The sequence below is a fragment of the Podarcis cretensis genome (assembly GCF_951804945.1).
Source record: "Podarcis cretensis genome assembly, chromosome: 16".
NCBI lineage: Eukaryota > Metazoa > Chordata > Lepidosauria > Squamata > Lacertidae > Podarcis > Podarcis cretensis.
This window is the reverse complement of record NC_137186.1, coordinates 24,265,626-24,287,810: the sequence shown is the minus strand read 5'-3', so window position 1 is coordinate 24,287,810 and position 22,185 is coordinate 24,265,626. Positions and strand designations below refer to the sequence as shown.

Below are 22,185 nucleotides of genomic sequence, written 5' to 3'. Positions count from 1 at the left end.
ACCTGGAAAATGCATCAATGAGAACCATGAAGTACCTGTTTCCACCCAAAGAGGGCGCTAGTGGTCCAACCAAATCAGCATGAACAACCTGGTATGGTTCTGTAGCTTGCCTACTAGACACCTTACCTTTCGCAGCCATTTTTACCTTGTTTGCTGCGCATGCCTTGCACTTCATGTGGTACCTGCAGGGCTTAATAGTTATATCTTCAACCAAGGCAGGCATCTTAGATACTGCCTCAAAATGCAAATGACCAAATTTCCTGTGATAATCGTGAATACATTCTGCATGCAAACTTTTGTTAGAACCTGCAATGCAACAAGTTTCATCCTGCACATCATCAAAATACAAAACAAACAAACGATCAACATATTCAGCATGCAATACATAATCATTTTTCTTTGTGATGATGCACTTTTTGTTCTTAAAGGAAACATCAATTTTCCGTTCATTCAGCTGTCCAACACTGAGTAGATTGTGTTTGGCATCTGGTACGTAAAGTACATCTTTTATCGATAAGTCCAAACTGTGAAGAACAGTTCCGTAGCCTTTACTGGGGATTGTGTGGTCATCCGCCTGGTGAATCGCACCTTCCTGCGGTGTAAAAGACACGAACAGTCGCTTATCGTTGCACATGTGGTGGGTCACTGCTGAATCAACAACGAAGAAAGATCTAGACGTCTTCTGGATCTTTGCAACCTTTGGAGTGAAGCGTGAGACCATTGCCTTGTGCTGCGTTGTCCTGGACACCAGACCTTTGCTTTTGCTCTGGCCTTTTCCACGCGATGAGCTTCCGCTGCGCTGCTGTCTTGGCCCTGGGATATTTGCATTCCCTCTTCATATGGCCTAGACGTCCACACGAGTAGCATTTCACTGCCTTCAAAGCTTTGGCGCCATCTGGTGGTTCCACTGCACTCTGGGATGACGTCTGTGAAGACTCCCCCTTACCCATGCAGCTATCACCCTGGCGGTCTGCTTCATTCTGAATCATGGCAGTAACATGGGCTACTGTGAGCTGAGCAGTGTCATGAACAGCAATCTGAGTGCCACAAGCATCAGCCAGCCTTCTGCAGCTAGCCATCTCTGCTGCAGTAAATAAACTGCGTCACTGCTGCTTCAAAACCTCATTCCAAAGGCAAGTTCAAAAGTGCTTTCGATTTCCAAGCCTCCCAGCCTTTGCCTTAGAGACTTTGCCTGACCGCAAACGGCTATAAAAGTTCAAAGTCCAGCCATAAAGCCATTAAATAGGAGCTGGCAGGCTGCCCGGAGCATGAGCACATACCTCTCATCAATCATCTTGATGCGCAGAGCGATCCGTCCCTCTGTTCCTCTGCATTCTTTTGCCGGCATTCTGAAGTCCATCCGTCAGTTTGACTGCGTTTTTCTGGGCCCGATAACCAAAAATGTTGTTTTTGCAGTCTTTTACGCAGTGGAATGATGAGCAGTACGTGCCACATACTTTACATTACTTTATTTACACTTCAAAGCTGATAGATTACAGAAATGCATATTGCCTCTGCAAGAGCAGAGAAGCATCCTCTCTCTTCGGAAGCACCGAGAGAACTGAGAAAAACAGGAAACCAGTGTGCGTCACATCCAGTCTCCCTTTCCCGTGGGAATCCCAACAGCAACTCTGACTGTGGAATGTAAACATTGTCCCATGACAAGCACTTTGCTGCACAGTGAAGAGAGCAGAAACCAACAGACAGGTGCATCTCGCCCAAGAGGGCAATTCTGTGACTGGGGAACCACCACTGAGAAGGCCCTGTCATGGGTCAGCACCAGCCAGGTGGCAGTCGGTTATAGCTCTGCCAACAAGGCCTGCTTTACCAATGAAGCACCCCAGTCTTTTTTAGTGGGTTTGCTTGTCTCAAACTTTCTCACTAACTTGTTTTGTTTCCAGTCAAGCAGCAGCACCAATAGGATCCATGCCCCCCCCACGTTCTTTTAGAAAAATATTCCTGGGCTTACTCTGCCAGTTTAGCACCTGGCCCGTGCTCATCCTTTTACACTGCATTTTCTGCTTTGAGCAAATATTTAAATCACCTCATAGACAGAGGTTCTTTGCTTTGTGCTGAAGTCTGTTAGAACAGGAGCTTTGGAGAATGTTGGAAATGTCCCATTCAGTTTCTTCATCTTCTAGCTGTGTCAAGACTTCTTAGCTGAGAAGGCTTCCAAAGAACAAGTAGGAGCCGATTTTGAGATTTGATCCATCTTGAGACAGTGTGTGCCATGTCCATTTCCTCAATAGTTAAATTGTGTTTCCCAGTCTGATTTCTGTGGCTCTCTTTATTTTATATTAAAATCAGAGGCATGTGCCTCATATCTCCCCACCACCACCAAAAAAAATCCCCAACCACCATCGACTTCCGGGTTGGCGCCATCGTCGAATGGCGGAGTTCCTCCGACTGGAGGAACGGGCTCCGTGAAAATCGGGTCTTCCCACCGCGGCGAAGGTGGGGACCTGCTAGAAACCCCAGGCGGAGGAGCCTGGGGACGTGGGGTTCGGCGGAGCACCGAGAGCGCCTACCCTACTCACCGGGAAACCCTTTTTTGGGCTCCGGAGTGAAGTGGGGTGAGCAGCGTGGTGCAAACGAACCGACTGCTACTTTCACGGAGGGAAGCCGCACAGCCATCGACGGAGAGCGCCGGCTTTTTCCTGATGACATTTGGACTTTAAACAAGCACCCGTGAGTAAAAACGGAGGATTGGATTAAGAAAAAAAAATTTTCGAATTAGGCACGAAGCGGGAAGGTATAAAAAGGAAGTCTGCCTCCCGTTTTTTGTAAACGGACTGAAGCAAAGATCGTACAATCTAATTAGCCTTGAATTTGATTCAAAGATTGAAATTTCCGGCACTTATGACCATTAAAACCCCCTTGACGGCAGGAGGAAAGGGGGTAAAAGAACTTGTCTATCTAATCCTGCAGATAGAAAGTAAAGGAATAAATTTCCATTGCCCCCAACCTGGGGATGGGACATCAGGACAGATTCTTTGAAGGAAACGGATTTGGACAGATAGAAACAATAGAGAAACAAATAGACTTTAATGTCGCTTTCTGCTTGTGCTTTTTGCAAGGAAACAAAGTATTGGAAAATTGAAAGTAAACTCTCCTTTGTTTGATACATTTTAAAGATGGAGGTTAACAGAAGTCTTGCCCTCTAGAGGGAGTTTGTTAGTTTCTTTGTTGCAGTTCACAAAGAGACATAACAGCTGTGGAAATCAGCGTGAGACTAGTTATTTGACCTTGACTAAAAATGAGCAGGAAGGAAGTTTTTCTTGCTGCCCTTGGTAAAGTGAATGCTATGCTACAGCAGCTGCAGGAGGATATGAACTTGGTAGATGAGAAACTGGATGCCATGACTGCTGTAGCTAGAAAGTATGGATTGACAGGAGAAGAAGAGAGTGAAACCTTACAACAATTGACCCAGGAAACTGACTTAAGGCAAATCCAAGGGCAGTGGGAGATGGAAGAGACTGCTATTATACCTCAAAAGTTACAAAATGAGAGATCTAATGTCGTTGAATCTAAAGGGTGTCTGCAAACTTCTGGAGTTAAGGGGATTCTTAGCTCTAGTGGGACTGTGAAACAAGAGATCAAGTACTTTTGGAGCAACTACCGTTTGGATTATAAATTTAACAATGGGGAGTGGAACTGGGGGGAATGGAACAACCTGATAAATGAAAATGGAGACTATGACTGTATGGAACTTCCCAGAGATCCACTCCCCAAGGAGAAGGGGAAGAAAGTACGAAAGATTTCAACAAGGGACAAGAAAGCGTCGTATCACAACCAGGAGCAAGAAAATCTGTAGAGGTGGCATGGAAGTGACTTGAGAGCCTCAGACATCAGAACACCGGACTCAAAACTAAGATTAAAGGGAAGAAAGGACGGACGCAACCCAAAACCAGGAAGAAAGGGACGATGGACAAAACTAGAAGAGAACTTTCTTTTATATATTTGGCTATTTCTGAGTAACATTTGTGAAATAATAGACTGTGGCGGAAACGAAATAATTGGCTTTAGTAGAAAGATTTGAAGGCAATAAGTATAAATATAATTTAAATTCTAATTTTTAAGGTATATGATTCGGAAAGTAAAGATAAAGTTAAAGATAATACTGATAAATTTGAAATAGATTGTTAAGATAAACTATTCTATTTTTGATAAATATGGGAAGAATTTGCTGAAACAATGATTAAATTGGAATACAAAAAAGGGAAGTATGAGGAGGTCTAAGACACAAGATAATGAAATGAAGCTATTCTGAATCTTGTATACTTTTTCTCTTTTTTTCTTTTTTCTGTTTATGTTTGTCTATGTTTTAAATGTTTTTGTATCCTGAAAATTTGAATAAATATTATTTAAAAAAAACAAAAATTCCCAACCACCATCACCACCAACAACAAAAAACCCAAACCAGTTTATTTTCTACAATAAGAAATGATGTTTCTCAGTGGAGGCCATGCACTGTGTTTCTGCACGTGTTCTTATAGCAGGTTTTTATATGTGTAAACCATTTTGCAAGTGGGTGAGACTTGATATGAACATTTGGTCTGTAGTCTTTGGTCTGTGTGCTGAGGCTACTTGGAGCTGCCACTCCTTGGATTCCTTTGTGGTTCATTAGGAGCAGCTAACACCCATCTGGCTGGATAAATTGGCTTTCCATTTAATTAATTCCATGGATTTTCTTCTGAAACCACCTACAGCTTTGGGGGTTGCAGCCTAAGTGCTTGCAAATTGGAAAGGTTCCTAGGGTTTAAATGGGGTCTCTTTGGTTTGCAGCAGTTATATGGGCAAAGACAGAGCCTTCAGAACTTAGTAGTTGGGATGCATACACAAACACACTGCTTTGTAACCTATGTCATTTAGCCCTGTTAATATTTTTGTGTGTGTTTCTTGACAAGTGTACATGAAATGTAACTGGGAGCTAAGCAGGTGTCCGATGGAGGAGCCACATTCAAAACTTTTTGACACAATGCCACTGTCCGTATAGGTCAGGTTTGGTTTGTTATAATGAGCTAGAAGTTGATTATGCTGAGTGGTCATAACATACCTGTATATCATTAAGGTAGAGGCACAAAGAGTAACTTGGGGATCTGTTCAACTGTGACTTGCAGCCATGGATTGCATCCAGACTTGGGCTCATACACTTCTTTCCATATCCTCATGGCTGTTAAAAATTAATAACTGAAAAGAGTTGGATGCACACACTTGAATGCAGTGTTTCGTGACAAAGGCTGTTTGTTTCTCAACTTTCTACTTTTATTTACTCAGTCTCTGCCAGCTTACTTCAGGGTAAGCAATACCTTTTTTATTGTATCAGAACTGTTTCTCTCCCCACTAACTTCTTTATTCCAGGATAGTGCATGGCATCTCTTCTGCCTTCCTTCTTACAGTCTTCCTTTCAGAACTGGGTGTTTGTCATAAACCAAGGAAGTATCCAGAGAAGCTGCTCCAGTGCTATATGACCCAGCTTTGTCTTCACTGTCCACTGGGCACATGTCTTGGTGACACCATCTGTAAGAGTTGCAGCAAAGCCCTTTGTGTACAACTGATTTAAACTGGAAATCTGGTTTTAAACTTTAAACCCATCAATGATTCTCCTACTGCATTAAGCAGAGGTGGTGAACCCTTGGCCCTCCAGGTGTTGCTGAGCTACATCTCCCATCAGCCTCAGTCAGCGTGGCCAATCATCAAGGCTGATGGGAGTTCTAGTTCAACAACTTAAGGTGGGCCATAGGTTTCCCGCCTGGCTAAAGGTTTGCAAAAAACTGCCCTGATGAATGTTGGAAACTATATACTATATCTTCGCCATAAGCATCAACATTTAATATTTATATTTTGTGAGATTTGAGACCATCTGCTCTGCCACCCATGTTCTGGAGCCTAATGATCACAAGGCACGTGTGGTCCCTTTAGAAAACCAAATAGCACAGGGCAGCCTACTGGATAGATTTGACTGACCACTCTGAAATGCTTATGTGAGAGTTGACCGCCTCCCACCAATATCACACAGCTCTGTCCTCTCATTATGTCCCTCTCTCGCTTATTTTAATGGACTAAGCTTATTTAATACCTCTGAGCAGTATAGATGTCTGTGGCTGATGCATTCGGCCTGGCAGCATATTCCAGTAGCAGAACTCCTATGTAAAGCAAATATATAGGTGGTTAACATTACTGAGCTATCGTCCAAGTAACATTATTCTGCTACAGCAGGGAGGGGAAACCTCAGGTTCAGGGGTCAAATATGGCGCTCAAGCACCACTTAACCTGGCCCTTAAGACTCTCCCTACACCCACCCCTCACCACCCTTCTGTCATATCCTATTTGCATGTTTTGTGGCATACAGACTAGTCTGTGAACATCCCCCCACCCCCATATACACCTAATGTCACTAAAGTAACAGCAGTCCAAAGATCTAGGGCCATCTCTTTCCCACCCCTGCCGGCTGTTTTGTCTTTGCCAAACTTAATTCCAGAGGCAAAAGCTGAAAAATGGGATTTAAACTAGAAGGTAATGAAGATAACGTTTCCAGATGGGTGTATGCCTGAGGAAGTAGTCAACAGATCAGGTAGTCACAGGTGGTGGAACAGATAATGGCAGTGATTGGGAGCAACAAGGAAAGATGACCTGGCCATTGGTTTCTCTGAAATTACACTGATCCCTGGCAGCCTGCTTGCTTAAAACTACAGCAGTTCACACGGACAGGAGATTGTGCATCCATCATCTTCTGAAGAATTCCGAGACATGTTCTTAGGAACAATTGCCTCAATGAAAAGCTATTCCAATAAATTCACTTCTGTGTTGGCTAAGTGATTATTTAACAGCATTTTTCATTACCTCCATAGATCCGTGCCAGAGCATAGGCAAAGTCTCTTGCAGACAGCTGCATCCTGGGTTCCCCCTTTAAACTTATTTTCTGAGTGAACTGTCTGAGTTTGTGGAGAGCATTTTGAACTATTTGCACAGAAATTTCCAGTTCAGAGACACTAAGTGCCACCTTCAACCTGGCCTGCAAGGAAATCAATCATATGGTAATCAGTGTTTCTTGAAACAGCCAGTTCTGCTGTCCAATCTAAACCATCTTTTCAGCTGTTAGCAAATCTGAACCAAAGTTTACATTTTTTTCTGGACAACTATGTTGATCTGAACAAGAAAGACCCTTGGGGTACCTTAAAACTTTTAAGAACTTGAGTCCACTTTATCACATGCGTAAGCGTTATCACATAGTGCAATGGGGAGGGGGGAGTCTGTAGTCCGCCAGCTATTTTTAGACTACACCTATCATTCCTGAATCGTGCCCATGCCAGCTAGCTGATGGAGACTCCAAATCCCATGTTGCAGCTTCCCAATCACATCTGGAGGGTCATGTCCCCCTCCCTTGTTATAGAATAAACACACATTATGTTAGATGGAATGAAATACAAAAATACAGCCGGGATCAAATACGTTAAACCTTGAGTCAGAGCTTTCCAAACTGTGTTTCATGACATTTTAGTGTGTCGGCTGCAGTGTATAAGTGCAGCTGGTATAACCTTCCATTTTACAGCACGACTAAGAATCAAGCCATCTATGCTAGATGTTTTTGTCACCTCTTAATAGTGGCCTTCTCCTCAACCTGTTGCCCTCTGCCTTTCGGACTATAACTCCTGTTAGCCCCAGCCAGCATGATGGTTAAAAAGTACAGTGATTTCTTAAATACTTTGGCCCCTAATACACGTCTATTCACAAACTCTAGAAAACAACCATTTGTCTTTATATTCATGATATTTGAGCTTTGTCTCTTTGAAAACCACTCTAGGGTGCAGCACAGACAAGCTGCTGCAATCTCTTCATCACAGCTGAGGGCACAGGAATGGATGTGGCTTATGCACTCCTTTCCACCTTCTGCAATCTTAACAGTGGCTTAATGCAGCCTTCCCCAGCATGGTGCCCTCCAGTTGGATTCAGCCATAAACTAGGCTATGTTCAATGTGTTGGTTTTGGTGTATAAAACCCTATAGACCTTTGGACCATGGTACCTGAACGTTCATCTCACCCCCTATATATCCAGTCAATGATTATGCACTGGAGGTGAGGGCCTTCTGCAGATGCCATCTTAGCAGGAGGTTCATTCCACACATTGCAACAATATGGCCTTTAGGATTCTGGCACCTGCCGTTTGGAATCTGTGCCCTTTGAACATTATGTGCCACCTCTGTTGCCTTTTTGGTACCTGCTGAAGACCTTCCTCTTTCAATAAGCCTTTTAAGTGGATATATTTCCCAGTCTGCATCTGTACTGGAATGGTTTTTAAGATGTTTGATTGTTTTATTGCTTGCTTGCTGCCCTGGGCTCCTCTGGGTGGAAGGATAGAATTTAAATTTAACAAAATCACACACACACACACACACCATCATCAGCCCGTGCCAGCACATCTCTGTTGGGAATTGCAGTCAAAACCATTAGGAAGGCACCAGGTTGGAAGGTAGGTATAGTTTAGGATTACATTTGTAGCAGTGATATTAACTATAATGTGTCCTTGTTGAGGAATGCTCACCTGGGCAGTAGAGAAAAATGCATCCAGCACTTTTCCTTGGCTCTTGACTAGGGAGCGCAGAACATCCAGAGAGAGGATATTGGTTGTTCCTTCCCAGATAGTTAGCACCTGTCAGGGAGTCAGAGAAAAGTGGGACAGCAAACAAAATTACAAGGGAAGCCAAAATCTAAGACGTTGAGGGAAAGTTGAGATGTTAGACTAGTAATGGATGGAAGAGTAAGAACAACTGCATGTCACTCCAGATGAAATATCGTTCCTGAAATCTCTGCAATATATCAATCTCTGCCAATCTGTCACCCTCCAGATGTTTTGGACTACAACTCCCACCAGCTCTAGGATTCTATGGCTGTGCTGGCTGGGAGTGCTAAGAATTGTAGTCCAGAACAACTGGAGGGCACCAAGTTGGCAAAGCCTGAAGAAAATAAACATAGAAAGCTGAAAAACAATTTGCCCTTTCTGGTCACAAAATACACTGGTCAGCACGGTTTTGAGTTGGAAAATGGGTAGCAGAGGATGCTGAGCTCTATCCCAACAGCTGCTTTCTACCATCTGTGATGTTCTCATCCAGACTATATTAACAAGCAGGGGAATAGCATGGGGCAGGGGGGAGAGCAGCAGGTGCATGATTTTTAGGGGGTGTGAGCCACACAGGGATTCCTGTCCCACCTGCCTGCTGCTGGGGGTCTCTCAGCCCTGGAGCCTGGCTTGGCCTGACAGCTGTGTCCCCAGCCCCCTTGCTGAATGTCTGCCTGGCCAGTGTCAGGGTGGGATGGGGATTTGCCAGCCAAGGGCCATGTCGGTCAGCCAGGCTTCTCCCTGCATGGGTGGGCAGGGGTGTAGCCCCGCTTGATTCTGGTGGCCAGGGATGAACTAGCACACAGGCTCCGTGAACCCTCCATGCCCCATGTACGTACAGTTAGCAGTGTTGGCGGTGAGGGAAACCTGGCATGTTGGGTTTTCTGGGGCCTGCATGTCCGGCCCCCGCCCAGTGCACACTCGCCCCCAGCCACCAAAATAGAACAGAAGACTGCTGTTAACAAGTGAGAGTGGAATGGTGACACGTGCCCCCAGCCCTTCTCTGATGAAATGCAGTCTCCCGGATGTGCTTTGCAATAGAGAAGGGATTGTCGGGACTTCATTTCATGTGTCTGCAGTGTATCTTGTGGTCTGATCTTAACCTGGCCTATATCTAATTTGTAAACAAACATTTTGGGGGTGTTGCTTGATCTAGGGCAGGGTGGACACTGCCCTCCAACTAATATTTTTGAATGCCCCTCCCAAATATAGCCTGTTTGTGTTTGCATAACTATTCCTTGATAGTGCTCTTTGTAGCTGAGAACTGGTCCACCTTTCACAATCTGCCAGCTGTGTCCATTTGTTACAGCAGACAAGAGGGTTGGGGCATCTCAGGAGACTTATATCAGCTTACTATAAATATTCATCTTTGAAGAAATAACATTGGCACTAAGGGATTGTATCTAACTCATGATTAACACCTGCCGTTAAATTGAAGTCCCTGGTATTTGGCGCGTAAATCCAGTTACAAGCTGTAGGGACACAGTTTGAAGCTGCTCTTTCTAAGATATTCTGTATCAACAGCTGGTGCATTCTTAATCCTGGAGAAACAGATGCAGAGAATACATTTTTGAACTGCAGAACTTTTACCTGAAAGAAGAGTGAAAATAACTAATTCTATTGTGAGCTTAGACCACTGTGGCAAGCAATGTCTAAGCCCCTGGAGACTCCAAATAATGGAGCCACCACCAAGATTCTGAAGCCAGTTTTTGTCCCCTGCTCTACCTCAACAGCATTGCTATAGGATATAGGCTGCTGAAAGAAGGAGAAGCTAAGAAAAATGCATTTATTGCAGGGTGTGGGTGTGTGGCTTAATACCAGGGCATCCCGTAAAATTCCTGCCAGGCCTGTATCTTCCATGTAGCCCTGCCCTCCAAAACACTCCAGCCCTTCTGAGGTAACCGCAACAGCCTGCAACAAAGACATGTGGTATGTGCACATTCCCATTAACCTTGAACACCCAGAGATCTGCCCCTGATCTCTGCCCATCTCTGACCACTTCATATACACCTAAAGCGCATTACAGACCTGTCAGCAGACTGGGGTGTGGGGTGGTCAAATGCGGCACATTTGCACTATCCCACTTTGCACTGTCTAGAATCTGGGGATGGGAAAGGCTTGTTGAAAAAGAGGATCAAGGCTAAGGGAGCACCCTAGGGCAGAAGCCCATCCAGGAAACATCGGAGTAGCTATCATTCCAATATGTTTATAATAGTTCAATTTCTTGAATACGCTTACCCTGGCAGGGTGTTACTATTTCACAACCACTTGGCCATTAAACAATTACCAAGTTTTGTTCTTTCCTTTCCTTTCCTCTTCTCCCCCACAATTAGCATCTGGCTCCTCTGTGAATCCTCCCTTTTTGCTTCAGAGCCCAATATGTAACTAAACCATGAAACCAAATTCTAGGCCTTGAAACACTACTTGTTTCCCAGTGTAAAGTTTGGCAACAGGCGTCAGCAGCCTAAGCATGTGCTTGTCTTGCTCAGTGTCCTTCTTCGTTTCTTCCAGTCCAAGCAATTTCCCTATCTCCATCATCAGCAGGAATGCTCCTCGAGCTTGCACCTGCAGGAGCAAGACAGTGTGGTATCATTGGGGCAGGGTGGAGGAGCACACAATGTTCTTACAACAAGTAACACTAGGCTGGAGAAACAATGATGTCATATTGGGCAAGGGCGGTAGCTGAGTGGCAGAACACCTGCTTGGCATACTAAAGTCCCAGGATCAATCTCTGGAATATCCAGGTAGGGCTGGAAGTGTTCCCTGCCTGAAACACTGGAAAGCCAGTGCCAGATAATGTAGACAGTAATGAACTAGATGGAAAACGATGTCTTACTCAGTTTAAACAAAATAAAAAAATTCCTTCCAGTAGCACCTTAAAGACCAACTAAGTTAGTTCTTGGTATGAGCTTTCGTGATACACTGAAACAGAAGTCACCAGACCCTTCTATATAGTGAGAAGGGTCTAGTGACTTCTGTTTCAGTGTATCTGAAGAAGTGTGCATGCACACGAAAGCTCATACCAAGAACTAACTTAGCTGGTCTTTAAGGTGCTACTGGAAGGAATTTTTTTATTTTGTTTTGACTATGGCAGACCAACACGGCTACCTATCTGTAACTTACTCAGTTTAAGGCAGCTTCCTATGTCTTAAGGATTTTAGCTTAATGGTAGAGCATTTGCCTAGCATGCATTAGGTCCCAAGCTTGATGCCAGACATATCCAGGCAGGGCTGCCTGAAATCCTGGTTCAGTGCCTGATATATCCAGGTTCCCTGCCTGAAATCCTGAAGAGCCATTGCCACCACCTCTGGTCACTTCTTTTTGCACTCCCACTGGTAAGCTCCCACCCCACCTTGAGACAGAGAAAAACTACAGGCATTTTGCTTTTCTAAGGGAGCTGCTGGATCCAACAGAATTTATCTGAGGTCTGAAAAGCACATGGAGCTGAAAGAGGCTGTGAGAAAGAACCTCACTCTTCCAACTTCCTCCTTTGGCTCTATGGGCTTTTCAAGGGAGAAAGAAGAAACCACCTTCACCTCACGACCAAGAGGAACGTGAATGTGGAGGGGAGTCTCATGTGCTTCGTAGGTGGCAGGGGAAACCTCAAGGGTCAAGGTCAAACAAAACCAGCACCTCCGAATGCTCACCTCCATTCGAGCCAAAGTCTGCATGTGCAAAGGGTGAGCCTTCAGGGGTTTTCCAAAGGCTTCCCTCTTGGTGGCATAATCCCTTGCCAGGGTGATCACTCTGGAGATGGAAGGCAATTTTTAGCCAATTAACTGCAAAGGTCACATGTGAGAAGATATGCCCCAAGGTCGCAAAGGCCACAGCTGTTGAGAGGAGTGACTAACCTGTGGCCTTCCAGATGTTGCTGGACTACAACTTGCACCAGCCCCAGCCAGCGTGGCAAATGGTCAGAAATTATGGGAGCTGTAGTCTAACAACATCTGGAGTGTCTCAGGTTCCTCATTCTTCCTCTGTGTAGATTTCTGATTGAGGTAGCTAATTGTAGCTCACAAGCAGTGCTTTTATTTGAGAGATAGTAACATGGAAGTTACCATCTGCACCATACACTGCAAGTACATGATTCTCCCAAAGGAATCCTGGGAACTGTAGTTTAACACCACAATTTGGAAACCAGGAGTTTCTTAACAGCATTTTCACAGCCAACTTCATCTTACTTTAATGCTTATTCAGACAGCAGCATGATTCAAAGAGCCATAATTAAGCCCAAGGGCCCAGTAGGTCTTAGGGAAGAGGACATGAATTACCTTCTCATGCATGCAACTGCAAAAATGACATTGTGGATCCTAGTGATGGTCAGCATGTTTGCAATGGAAGCCACACCCCGGCCCTCTGCAGAGATCTGGAAGCATGAAGCAGAAAAAGCCAGAATAAGGTTAATTAGCATGGTCTGGATTGCAATTTAGTAAAAAGGGAATCTCTTTGCTTTCTCTCATGTTCTCCCTGGGGCATAAAAGCCTATAAAACCCTTTCCGCCTGCCCGTAACTCCTAAGCAGAGCAGTGGCAACTCTGCACAAATTCTTCAGTCAAGAAATACGTACACACAGCACAGTTGCATAGATACATATCTAGCCATTAGGAAGGGAAGAGCAGCTCATAGGGTAAAAACAACAGGAATGGGGTGAGGGGGCAGCTCAGTAAGCAAAACAAACCTGAAACATGCTAACAAACGATTGATGCAATTCTTTGGTAAGGATCTGCATAACAGAAGCAGAAAGGGCATGAAGGCCAAGGAACAAATTTTCAAGGATGCCAGTGGTGGATGGGACCAAAGGCAAAAGTGATCATGGACAATAATCTACTTTCAATACACACACCTCTTTATTCTCCATCCAGACAAAGGCTATTATTGGAGTTCAAGGACACATTCCACCCTGGCCAGAAAAAAAACAACCCTTGGGGTATAAAGTAGGGCCAGTAGGATGTGTGGCCTGAGGAGTTTTAAAGCCCAGATAGAGAGACCTGGAGCACCGCATTTGGCCTCCAGGTCTGAGGTTCCCCATCTGTGAGGAGACTGTAAGGTAGAGGCCACAGAGTGCATTGGCCTGCTCTTAGTCTTCCTCTGAGTACCATAGTACTCCAGAAGGCATTGTTCAACAGTTTGATGCTGTTTCTTTTTTGCTAGTAACTTGGTCTTCCTAAGGAGGCGGAAATTCTCATCCATGCTGCTTTGGCTGTTAGATGTCTGCTTCTGCACCTGCATGGCAGCTCCATGCATGGGCAAAAACCTTGCTTTCATTTGTCTCATATCAGGGAAGTAGAAACTGAGCTTTGGAAGAAGTTTTCCTCCACACCTTTTTCTTTTTGCTCACCTTGAGTGACTTGGCTTCATTTAGGAGGAGCTCTGCGGTCGGCAGTTGCCTTGTGCCCAGCTTGTCTTTCAGCCGTTGTATCTCAATCCCATTCAGCTTCCCTTCCTCATCGCGCATCTTCAGGTAGAACAGAGACAGACCTTGGGAGCCCTGCAGCCGAGAATGCAAAGGTGAGAAACACTGACTGGTAACAAGGAGAATGGAGCTAGAATGAATACATTGTGCAACACATTAGTGCAGCAATGGGAAACCTCCAGTCTATGGACCAAATTAGGCCAGGCAAGGGTTCTCTTTGGCCTGTGAAGCTGTTTTCTGCAAACCAAGCCCACCTGATCCTCACCTGACATCGTATGTGAAATGAGGATGTGGCAGGTAAAGACATGGCTGTAAGGGAACAATCAGGATCCTTAAAGTTTACTACTCTGGATAGTTTCTTGGCAAACAAGGTTTTCTGTCAGTGCTGATCAGCTGTTTGGTGATGATACAAGCCCTGCAGGGATTGGCTGTGCTACAGAGTTCTCAGAGCTTCTTAGTGCAGCTGATTCCTGCCCAAAGTGCGTCTTGCTATAAGCGCTGATCAGCTGATTAACAAAGCAGGGCCCAATGGATCATGTGATGGCAGGTGAGTGGCAGGTAAATGGCCCCAACGCCTGTCAAAATGGCCAGTGAAGGACCCTGTTTCTCACCCCACTTCCACATTACTGATTACTGCTTGTGAGCTGGTCTTTCAGTTTCCCCAGTTAGGAATCTGACCTGCTGTATTTGTCCATCAGCAGTCATGCTCCTTGCCAGTGTCAAATTTTATCTGAATCGGTGGCCGAAGTAAACCATTTCAAGCCATGGAGACTGTAGCTGCCATCAGGGAGTTCCAGGGCTACTGTCTCTGTGCCACTACCTGCAAGAAAAGAACACCCAGTCTTAGCTGCTGCTGATCTTCACAAATAACCAGCACTGGCTTCAAGCTGAAGAAAAAGCAACATCATTCAGCAGTGTAGCGAAAAAAGAAGCTGGCACCTCAGTAACTTTGGGAAAAGGTCATGGCACCTGCTTCATATGCAGAAGTTCCCAGGATCAAACCCCAACGTTTCTAGGTAGGGCTGGCAAAAACCCCTGCCCCAAACCCTGGACAAAAACTGCCAGTCTGTGTAGATAATACTGACTCTGTATAAGGCAGCTTCCTATGTTCCTAAGGTGAAACTTAAGCAATAGGAAAACTTAAGCAGCTACAATGTTTGCAATCCACAGGATTGGTTATATATTACCTTCCCACCAGCAATGTTGCCCTGGTGATTACTATGGGCCTGGCCTATGTGACATAATAATCATAATTTATTATTTATACCCCGCCCATCTGGCTGGGTTTCCCCAGAAGCCTGTGGATAGATCTGAGTTCAAGTTTAACAGAATCACATGAGAAAGCATTAGAAACTATCCTATTTTATTCATATAAAACTGTTTTTCATTTGTTCGTTTTTCTTTTCCATTAGAAATGTGGAAGCTGTTAAAAGCATGGAATGGAAGAGGTGTTGGGGTGGTGGGATAAATGTTATTTGTGCATTTCTCAACAGATGTTATACACATGGCCATCTAATTGACCTCTCCCCATGCCTCAACCGACCATTAGGTTGATGGTATATAACATTATCTAGCTGCACCACTACTCATTTCTTAAGGCATTTTGTATTGCACTCTGTGTCAGACTTCCCACTTTGGGGTACACTTACCAACATCAGAGCCCCCTCTGCGTTCAGTCATCCACTGGCCAGAAGTCCAGAATTTGGCAGGGTCACGTGATGTCAAGTGGATAAAAACTTCTTTGAGGGCTTTGGGGATACCCAAGGACTGTTGGGAGTTGCAGGAAACAGACGGGAGAAAGAAAAACAAACAGGATTTCCTCTCCTGGTTCCTTCCACAGCAGCCCAAAGCTCCTTTGTCCTGTCATTTATTGCTCCTCCCTCTTTATTCCATTGTATGCTTTGGGAGACCAGGTGGGAGGAGAGCTGGTCTCAGCCGGAGGGGGAGACTCCCTGAATTCTTCAGCAGCCTCCCTCATTTCTGTCTCCTGGCCCCATTCCTCTGACACCTCTGAGGCTTGGCTGCCCTCCGCCACAGCCTCTTCTTGCTCACTTTTAGTTGTTTATTCAGCTTTCATCACTTTCCTCTGACCCTGCATCATTGTCCTACCACAAATGCCCTGGCTCTGAACCTTCTCTGCCTGGTGGTTCCCTTGCTGGTGCCTCCCACCACTCCTCTGCATCCAACCAGTCCATGATAGTCTGGCTAGGGCTGGGTGGGCTGCAAAGTCAGGCAAGGGACCTTTCCCACAGAGGGCTTACACAACAACTCCAGATAGTTAGGGTTAGACTTTGATCTTTTAAATTTCAGTCATGGCCAGAGGACATGAAAAAAGACCAGAAGAAGGTGCGAAAAGGTACAGTTTGGCAATCTGATGAACGCGGCTGTGGAAGGAGAAACAAAGCCTTGCTGAATTTAGAAATGCCAAGGGAAAAATATATTTGCTATAGAGAGATCTCAGCTGGATTATAGCTACACAAAAACACAAGAAAGCTTGGCTAAAGGCCTATCAGGTCAGCACTCTGTTCTCATAGTGGACAACTAGATGCCTCAATGAGAAGCTCACAAGCAGAACATGAGTACAACAGCAGTCTTCCCACTTCTAATTCCCAGCAAATGGGGTTCAGAGGCTTACTGCCTTCAACAGCGGAGACAGAACATAGCCATCATAGCTACTAGCCATTGATAGTAGCTTTACATGAATTTGCCTTGCTGACTTTTAAAGCCATCCAAATCGGTGGCCAATCATTACATGCTGTGGGAGTTCTACTGTGGGAGTGCTTTCATCTAGAAAAGTGTCACTATCCCCACTGTAGGGACATTTCATTTTGAATGGCACTGGAGGTATATGGACATGTTCGCCGCCCTGAAGTGTGGCCAACTGAGTCTGAAGGTGTCAACTAAATTTGTACCTCCAGTTAGAGTATCTCCTCTCATAAGCCTCAGCAATCAGCCCCTCCTCAGCCGAGATCTCCTTCATCCTCTTCCAGGCTGGGCAGGTGACAATTTCATCCACACGCCGCCCCCAGGCATCAAACTGCTTAAGTTGTGGAGGGTTTAACTCACACTCGCATCCCAGTAGATCAATTTCATCCTTCACTCGAGCCCCAAACAGTTCAAGGTCCAAACGTACGTCAGCAAACACCTGCAGAGTAAAAGAATGTGGGCAGATGGACAAGTATGTACAGGTATGTATGTATGTATGTATAAATAAATAATAAATAAAATAAAATAAAATAAAAACATCACAGCAAGCAGAACATAAAACAAAGTATTGGGCTCCCTGTTTGACCTCACCTGTCTCTTATACTGATCCCTTTAAACTGAGTATTATGTACTGCTGTTATTTGAAATGTGCTTATGTTATAAAGAATCAACCCCACTGACTGTACTTTTGGTCTTTCCTCCAGAACATGGCTTGGGAGACTGTCTTGCACTTAAAAAAATTACTACTTAATAACTGCACATACATAATGACCCATACATAGTTCACTTTTCACCTGCTTCAACTAGCGAGGTTTGTTTTTAATGTGGACAGCAGCTTGGGAACAGGGCAAACTGCTGGCTTCTTGCATAACTTTTAAGCAAAGAGCAAACACCCATCTGACTTTTAAATCAGTGGAGGGCAAAATACTTTGCTTTAACTCAGGGGAAGAGCATCTGCTTTGCAGACAAAAGGTCCCTAGTTCAATCCCCAGCGGTGGCTCCAGGTAGGGCTGGGAAAGGTTCCCTGTCCAAACCCCTGGAGAGCTGTTGCCAGTCAAATATAGACAATACTGAGCTAGATATTGCTAGAAATTGGTTTCATTCAGTGGAAGGTACCTTCCTATTTAAGGTCAATTAACATAGCTGAGTGTGTGTGTGTGTGTGTGTGTGTGTGTGTGTGCATGCACATGCATTAAAGATATATCTGTGTGTCTATGTATATAATATGAAATATAAAAAACAGACCTCAGTTGGTAGCTGTGATTTCAAGTAATCCTGAAGAAAAGCATCTTCCAGGTATGGATTTCCAATCCTAGGCTGCTCTTGACAAAAGACCCCAATTTCTTTCCTGGCAAAAAGCTCCCTTGGGTGTTGTGAGGAGCATTTTTGATCCATGGGCTCCACTTGCTGATTCCAGCCTTTGGGAAACGCGATTGGCCTCTTGCCCCAAACTTTGCACTTTTGATTCCCTGCTTGCCCTAAGCTTTGCAACCAAACTTCGCAGTTTGACAGCTTCGGCTTGCAAGGCGTCCACATGGCCAACTTGCCAAAATAAATAAAGAAACAAACCAAAAGCCAAAAAGCAAACCAAAAGCGGCCAAAGAAAGAACCTAGCGGGCGCGTTTATTTCACCTTGAGCCACCTCCACCTTCCAACAACATGATTAAAAAGTTCAGTAAAGGCGGAAGCCGAAACGGGGGCGATCCTGCGTGCAGAAACAAGTTTAGAAAGAGACAGCTCCTCTGCAGGCCAGGAGGCCAATTGCCCCAGAGGCAGGGCTGGGGTTTGCATAAAAAAAGAGAAAAGAAAAATGGTTCTTTCCCTTGCGCAAGCAGCCGGCAGGATGAGGCCGGCGAGCAACGCCGAAAGGAGACTTCATAGGTACACCTTGCAAAGCACCGATCTGAAGGTTTCCCCAACTTCGGCAAAAGAAGGAAAAGGAAACAGCGGAGCTGGCGGAGCAGACTCCCTCCCTCAACCCGAGCCAACTTCATTTGCAAGAAAATAGGAAGCTGCCCCTTGGTCCATCGAGCTCAGTATTGTCCACAAACCCTGGCAGCAATCGCTCTCCAGTTTTTCAGGCAGCGAGTCTCCGAGGCACTGAACCCGGATTAATGCTTAATATGAAACTAAACGGCCCGAGGTTTTCCCTAAAACGGAGGTTTTCCCCCCCTCAGGTCAAATAGAATCCTGCACGCTTCCCGCCTAAATTCAGCGCCCGCCTGAGGGAGCGTCAGAGTCGACCGTTGAATTTAGGCGGGAAGCGGGCAGGATTCTATTCGACCTGAAGGGAAGCTCCGTCTCAGGGAAATTGCGGCTTTCCTTCCCGCCGTTGCAAAACACCCCCAGATATATAGGGAAAGAGGGAAACAAATGTCCCCAGTGCTTGCCCCAATTTCGAGATAGCCTACAGCCTAATTAGAGGTCTGGAGAGCCTCAGTTTCTTCTCAGTTTGAAAATAGCCCTCCTCTGATCTGATCCTCAAGGGAAACGCGCTCTGCACTTGCTCAGGGACACTTCAGCTGCCCTTCACGCGTTCCAGGGGTCGCTTAGTATTCATTTCTTAAATTTATAATCCCGCCCTTCATTGCAAATGAGCCCAGGGAGGCAAATACTTCTGTAATAAAACAATACAATTAACGACTAAAGAAACAAACAAAAAAAGAACTTCCAAAAGCAGTTAAAAAATCTCTGGGGAGAAATTCACCTGCTCTCACAGCTAAACATTTCACGGATTGTGTCCAACTTAAGTCCTGCTCAGGGTAAACCCGTGGGATTTTATTGATTTAAATGAGTCACACCCACTAACTTATTGTATGGTACATACAGTGTATGTATAATTGTTGGAAACCACTTGGATATTGTTATGAGTATATACACATTTATTAAAAATAAATAACCCTCTGTGGGTCTGCTCCGAGTAGGACTAGCATTGGTGCAACCCAGAATTGCCACAGACAGTATTTGTCAGCCTTCAAATGCACCGGATCAGGGGTCAGCAAACTTTTTCGGCAGGGGGCCAGTCCACTGTCTCTCAGGCCTTGTGGTGGGCTGGACTATATTTTTTGGGGAAAATGAACGAATTCCTATGCCCCACAAATAACCCAGAGATGCATTTTAAATAAAAGCACACATTCTATTCATGTAAAAGCACGCTGTTTCCCGGACCGTCCGCGGGCCGGATTTAGAAGGCAATTGGGCCGGCTCCGGCTCCTGAGCCTTAGTTTGCCTACCCATGCACTGGATAAACGGGAAAGTTTTGAATTACTCCTAAAGGTTGCAGACAGACACACCTCACTAGGGAGGGCATCATGGGCTTGTGTAATACTGTATCTTTCAAGAACAACATTCATTTAACTTCTGTCAGGAACTGAATGATCTGGGTGCCAGCGGCTGTATGGTCCCCCAATCATAGAGTTGTAGAACTGTAGAGTTGGAAGGGATCCCAATGGTAATCCAACCCCCTGCAAAGCAGGAATCTTTTTGCTCAACCTGGGGCTCAAACCTGGAAGACTATACAATTCTTTATAATATTATTATGTTTCAAAGCAGTAACTGAACCAATTTCTAATACTCAGAAAATGTGATTCTCAGTAAGAAGTCAAGCTTTATGCTTTATCCCTGTGTGTCACACTCATTAACTTTGTACAGTACATATACTGAGTCACATAGACCATTAGTCTCCCTTCCTCTGTCCTAGTTTAAGGCAAAGGCTTTTTTCTAGCCTGCCATCTGAGTGCTTTTTATTTCAAGTACCGGTATCTTTGTAACTGGGAATGAGGTAGGAGAAGAGGGAAATAATATTGTTCATTGCCTTGAGTAACATGGATGAAAGGTGCCGACTAAATTATAAATGTTGTTGTTGTTTAGTCGTTTAGTCGTGTCCGACTCTTCGTGACCCCGTGGAACAGAGCACGCCAGGCACTCCTGTCTTCCACTGCCTCCCGCAGTTTGGTCAGACTCATGTTTGTAGCTTCGAGAACACTGTCCAACCATCTCGTCCTCTGTCGTCCCCTTCTCCTTGTGCCCTCCATCTTTCCCAACATCAGGGTCTTTTCCAGGGAGTCTTCTCTTCTCATGAGGTGGCCAAAGTACTGGAGCCTCAGCTTCACGATCTGTCCTTCCAGTGAGCACTCAGGGCTAATTTCCTTAAGAATGGATGTGTTTGATCTTCTTGCATTCCATGGGACTCTCAAGAGTTTCCTCCAGCACCATAATTCAAAAGCATCAATTCTTCGGCGATCAGCCTTCTTTATGGTCCAGCTGTCACTTCCATACATCACTACTGGGAAAACCATGGCTTTAACTATACGGACCTTTGTTGGCAAGGTGATGTCTCTGCTTTTTAAGATGCTGTCTAGGTTTGCCATCGCCTTTCTCCCAAGGAGCAGGCGTCTTTTAATTTCATGACTGCTGTCACCAAATTAAAATACAATTATTCTAATCAGTGGCATGTGAATAAAAGGCAGCTAAAACTATTACACACACTCAGGTAAGCCATAGCTGTTGAATAGTGCATAAGTAGACAAACTAAGGCCTGGGGGCCGGATCCGACCCAACTGCCTTATAAATCTGGCCCATGGGTGAGTACTGGAATCAGCATGTTTCTACATGAGTAGAATGTGTGCTTTTATTTAAAATGCATCTCTGGGTTATTTGTGGGGCATAGGAATTTGTTCTTTTCTTTCCCCAAAAAAATATAGTCCGGCCCCCCACAAGGTCTGAGGGACTGTGGACCGGCCCCCTGTTGAAAAAGTTTGCTGACCCTTGGCATAGGTCAATCTTGAAAATCAGCCTCCAAAGCTTAATGGTCTTCAAAAACTTTTGCTAGCCTGCCATATTTATGGTAATCATTTGGAGTCTAAAACGGGGGCAGCCAGGGAGCAGCTGAAATCCCTGGTTGCCTAGAAGTAACTCTTTCTTATCACAGGCATATCTGTCTTCCTGTAGGTCCAATACTCCTTGGAAAACAGTTAACTGAACGAATATGGCTACTGCTCAACTCTTGCATACTGGGCAGAAGCCCAAAACTTTGAAGGTACAAAGCAAACCTGTAGTATTATTTTAAGAAGAAAATGTAGACCTCCAATTTATTTATTTGTCTTCTAAAGCAAATAGGAAATATGTTTTTATCATTTTCAGGAAACATCTCTGTTTCCAAACAGAGTTGCCACTGAGCAGCAGTCTATGGTTTTGGTGAAAAGGCTGTTAGCAGTTTCAATCTCCTGCATAACTTACCTCCGAGGGCTCTTCCCAGAAAGCTCTTATGGAACCTGCTATTTAGATGGTAACTTTTGCTGCCTTTGCCTTTTCTGTTTCATTGAGCTCTTCAGTTATTACATGTCAGGCTTATCCACATTGAAGTTTAGGGATGCTGGTGGCACTGTGGTCTAAACCACTGAGCCTCTTGGGCTTGCTGATCAGAAGGTGGGCAGTTGGAATCTGCATGA

At 44.9% G+C, this 22,185-nt stretch overlaps 1 protein-coding gene and 1 pseudogene across 12 annotated transcripts in view; one reads left to right on the top strand and one right to left on the bottom strand.

Moving 5' to 3' along the window:
- Positions 1 to 22,185, top strand: part of HORMAD2 (HORMA domain containing 2) — a 61,155-nt gene that overhangs the window by 12,360 nt on the left and 26,610 nt on the right. For 2 of the 11 annotated variants that reach the window (XM_079957024.1, XM_079957023.1), the window contains exons 1-3: positions 18,968 to 19,159; positions 21,686 to 21,773; positions 21,878 to 22,022. In XM_079957024.1, the coding sequence (XP_079813150.1) occupies positions 21,723 to 21,773; positions 21,878 to 22,022 (196 nt within the window). In that variant the 5' untranslated portion in view covers positions 18,968 to 19,159; positions 21,686 to 21,722. Of the gene's footprint in view, positions 1 to 18,966; positions 19,160 to 19,332; positions 19,498 to 21,685; positions 21,774 to 21,877; positions 22,023 to 22,185 lie in introns of those variants that run through there. The other 9 variants (XM_079957021.1, XM_079957015.1, XM_079957019.1 and 6 more) reach the window with 6 other exon arrangements.
- LOC307205062 (acyl-CoA dehydrogenase family member 11-like) lies at positions 1,712 to 18,526 on the bottom strand (annotated as a pseudogene). Its single transcript, XR_013843940.1, has 16 exons — positions 17,981 to 18,526; positions 16,942 to 17,174; positions 16,335 to 16,413; positions 15,679 to 15,796; positions 14,708 to 14,849; positions 13,955 to 14,104; positions 12,889 to 12,983; positions 12,265 to 12,364; positions 11,042 to 11,182; positions 10,436 to 10,528; positions 8,543 to 8,650; positions 6,844 to 7,015; positions 6,080 to 6,146; positions 5,310 to 5,520; positions 4,398 to 5,190; positions 1,712 to 2,364 (listed from the first exon to the last, which is right to left on the bottom strand). The product of XR_013843940.1 is annotated as an acyl-CoA dehydrogenase family member 11-like (transcript).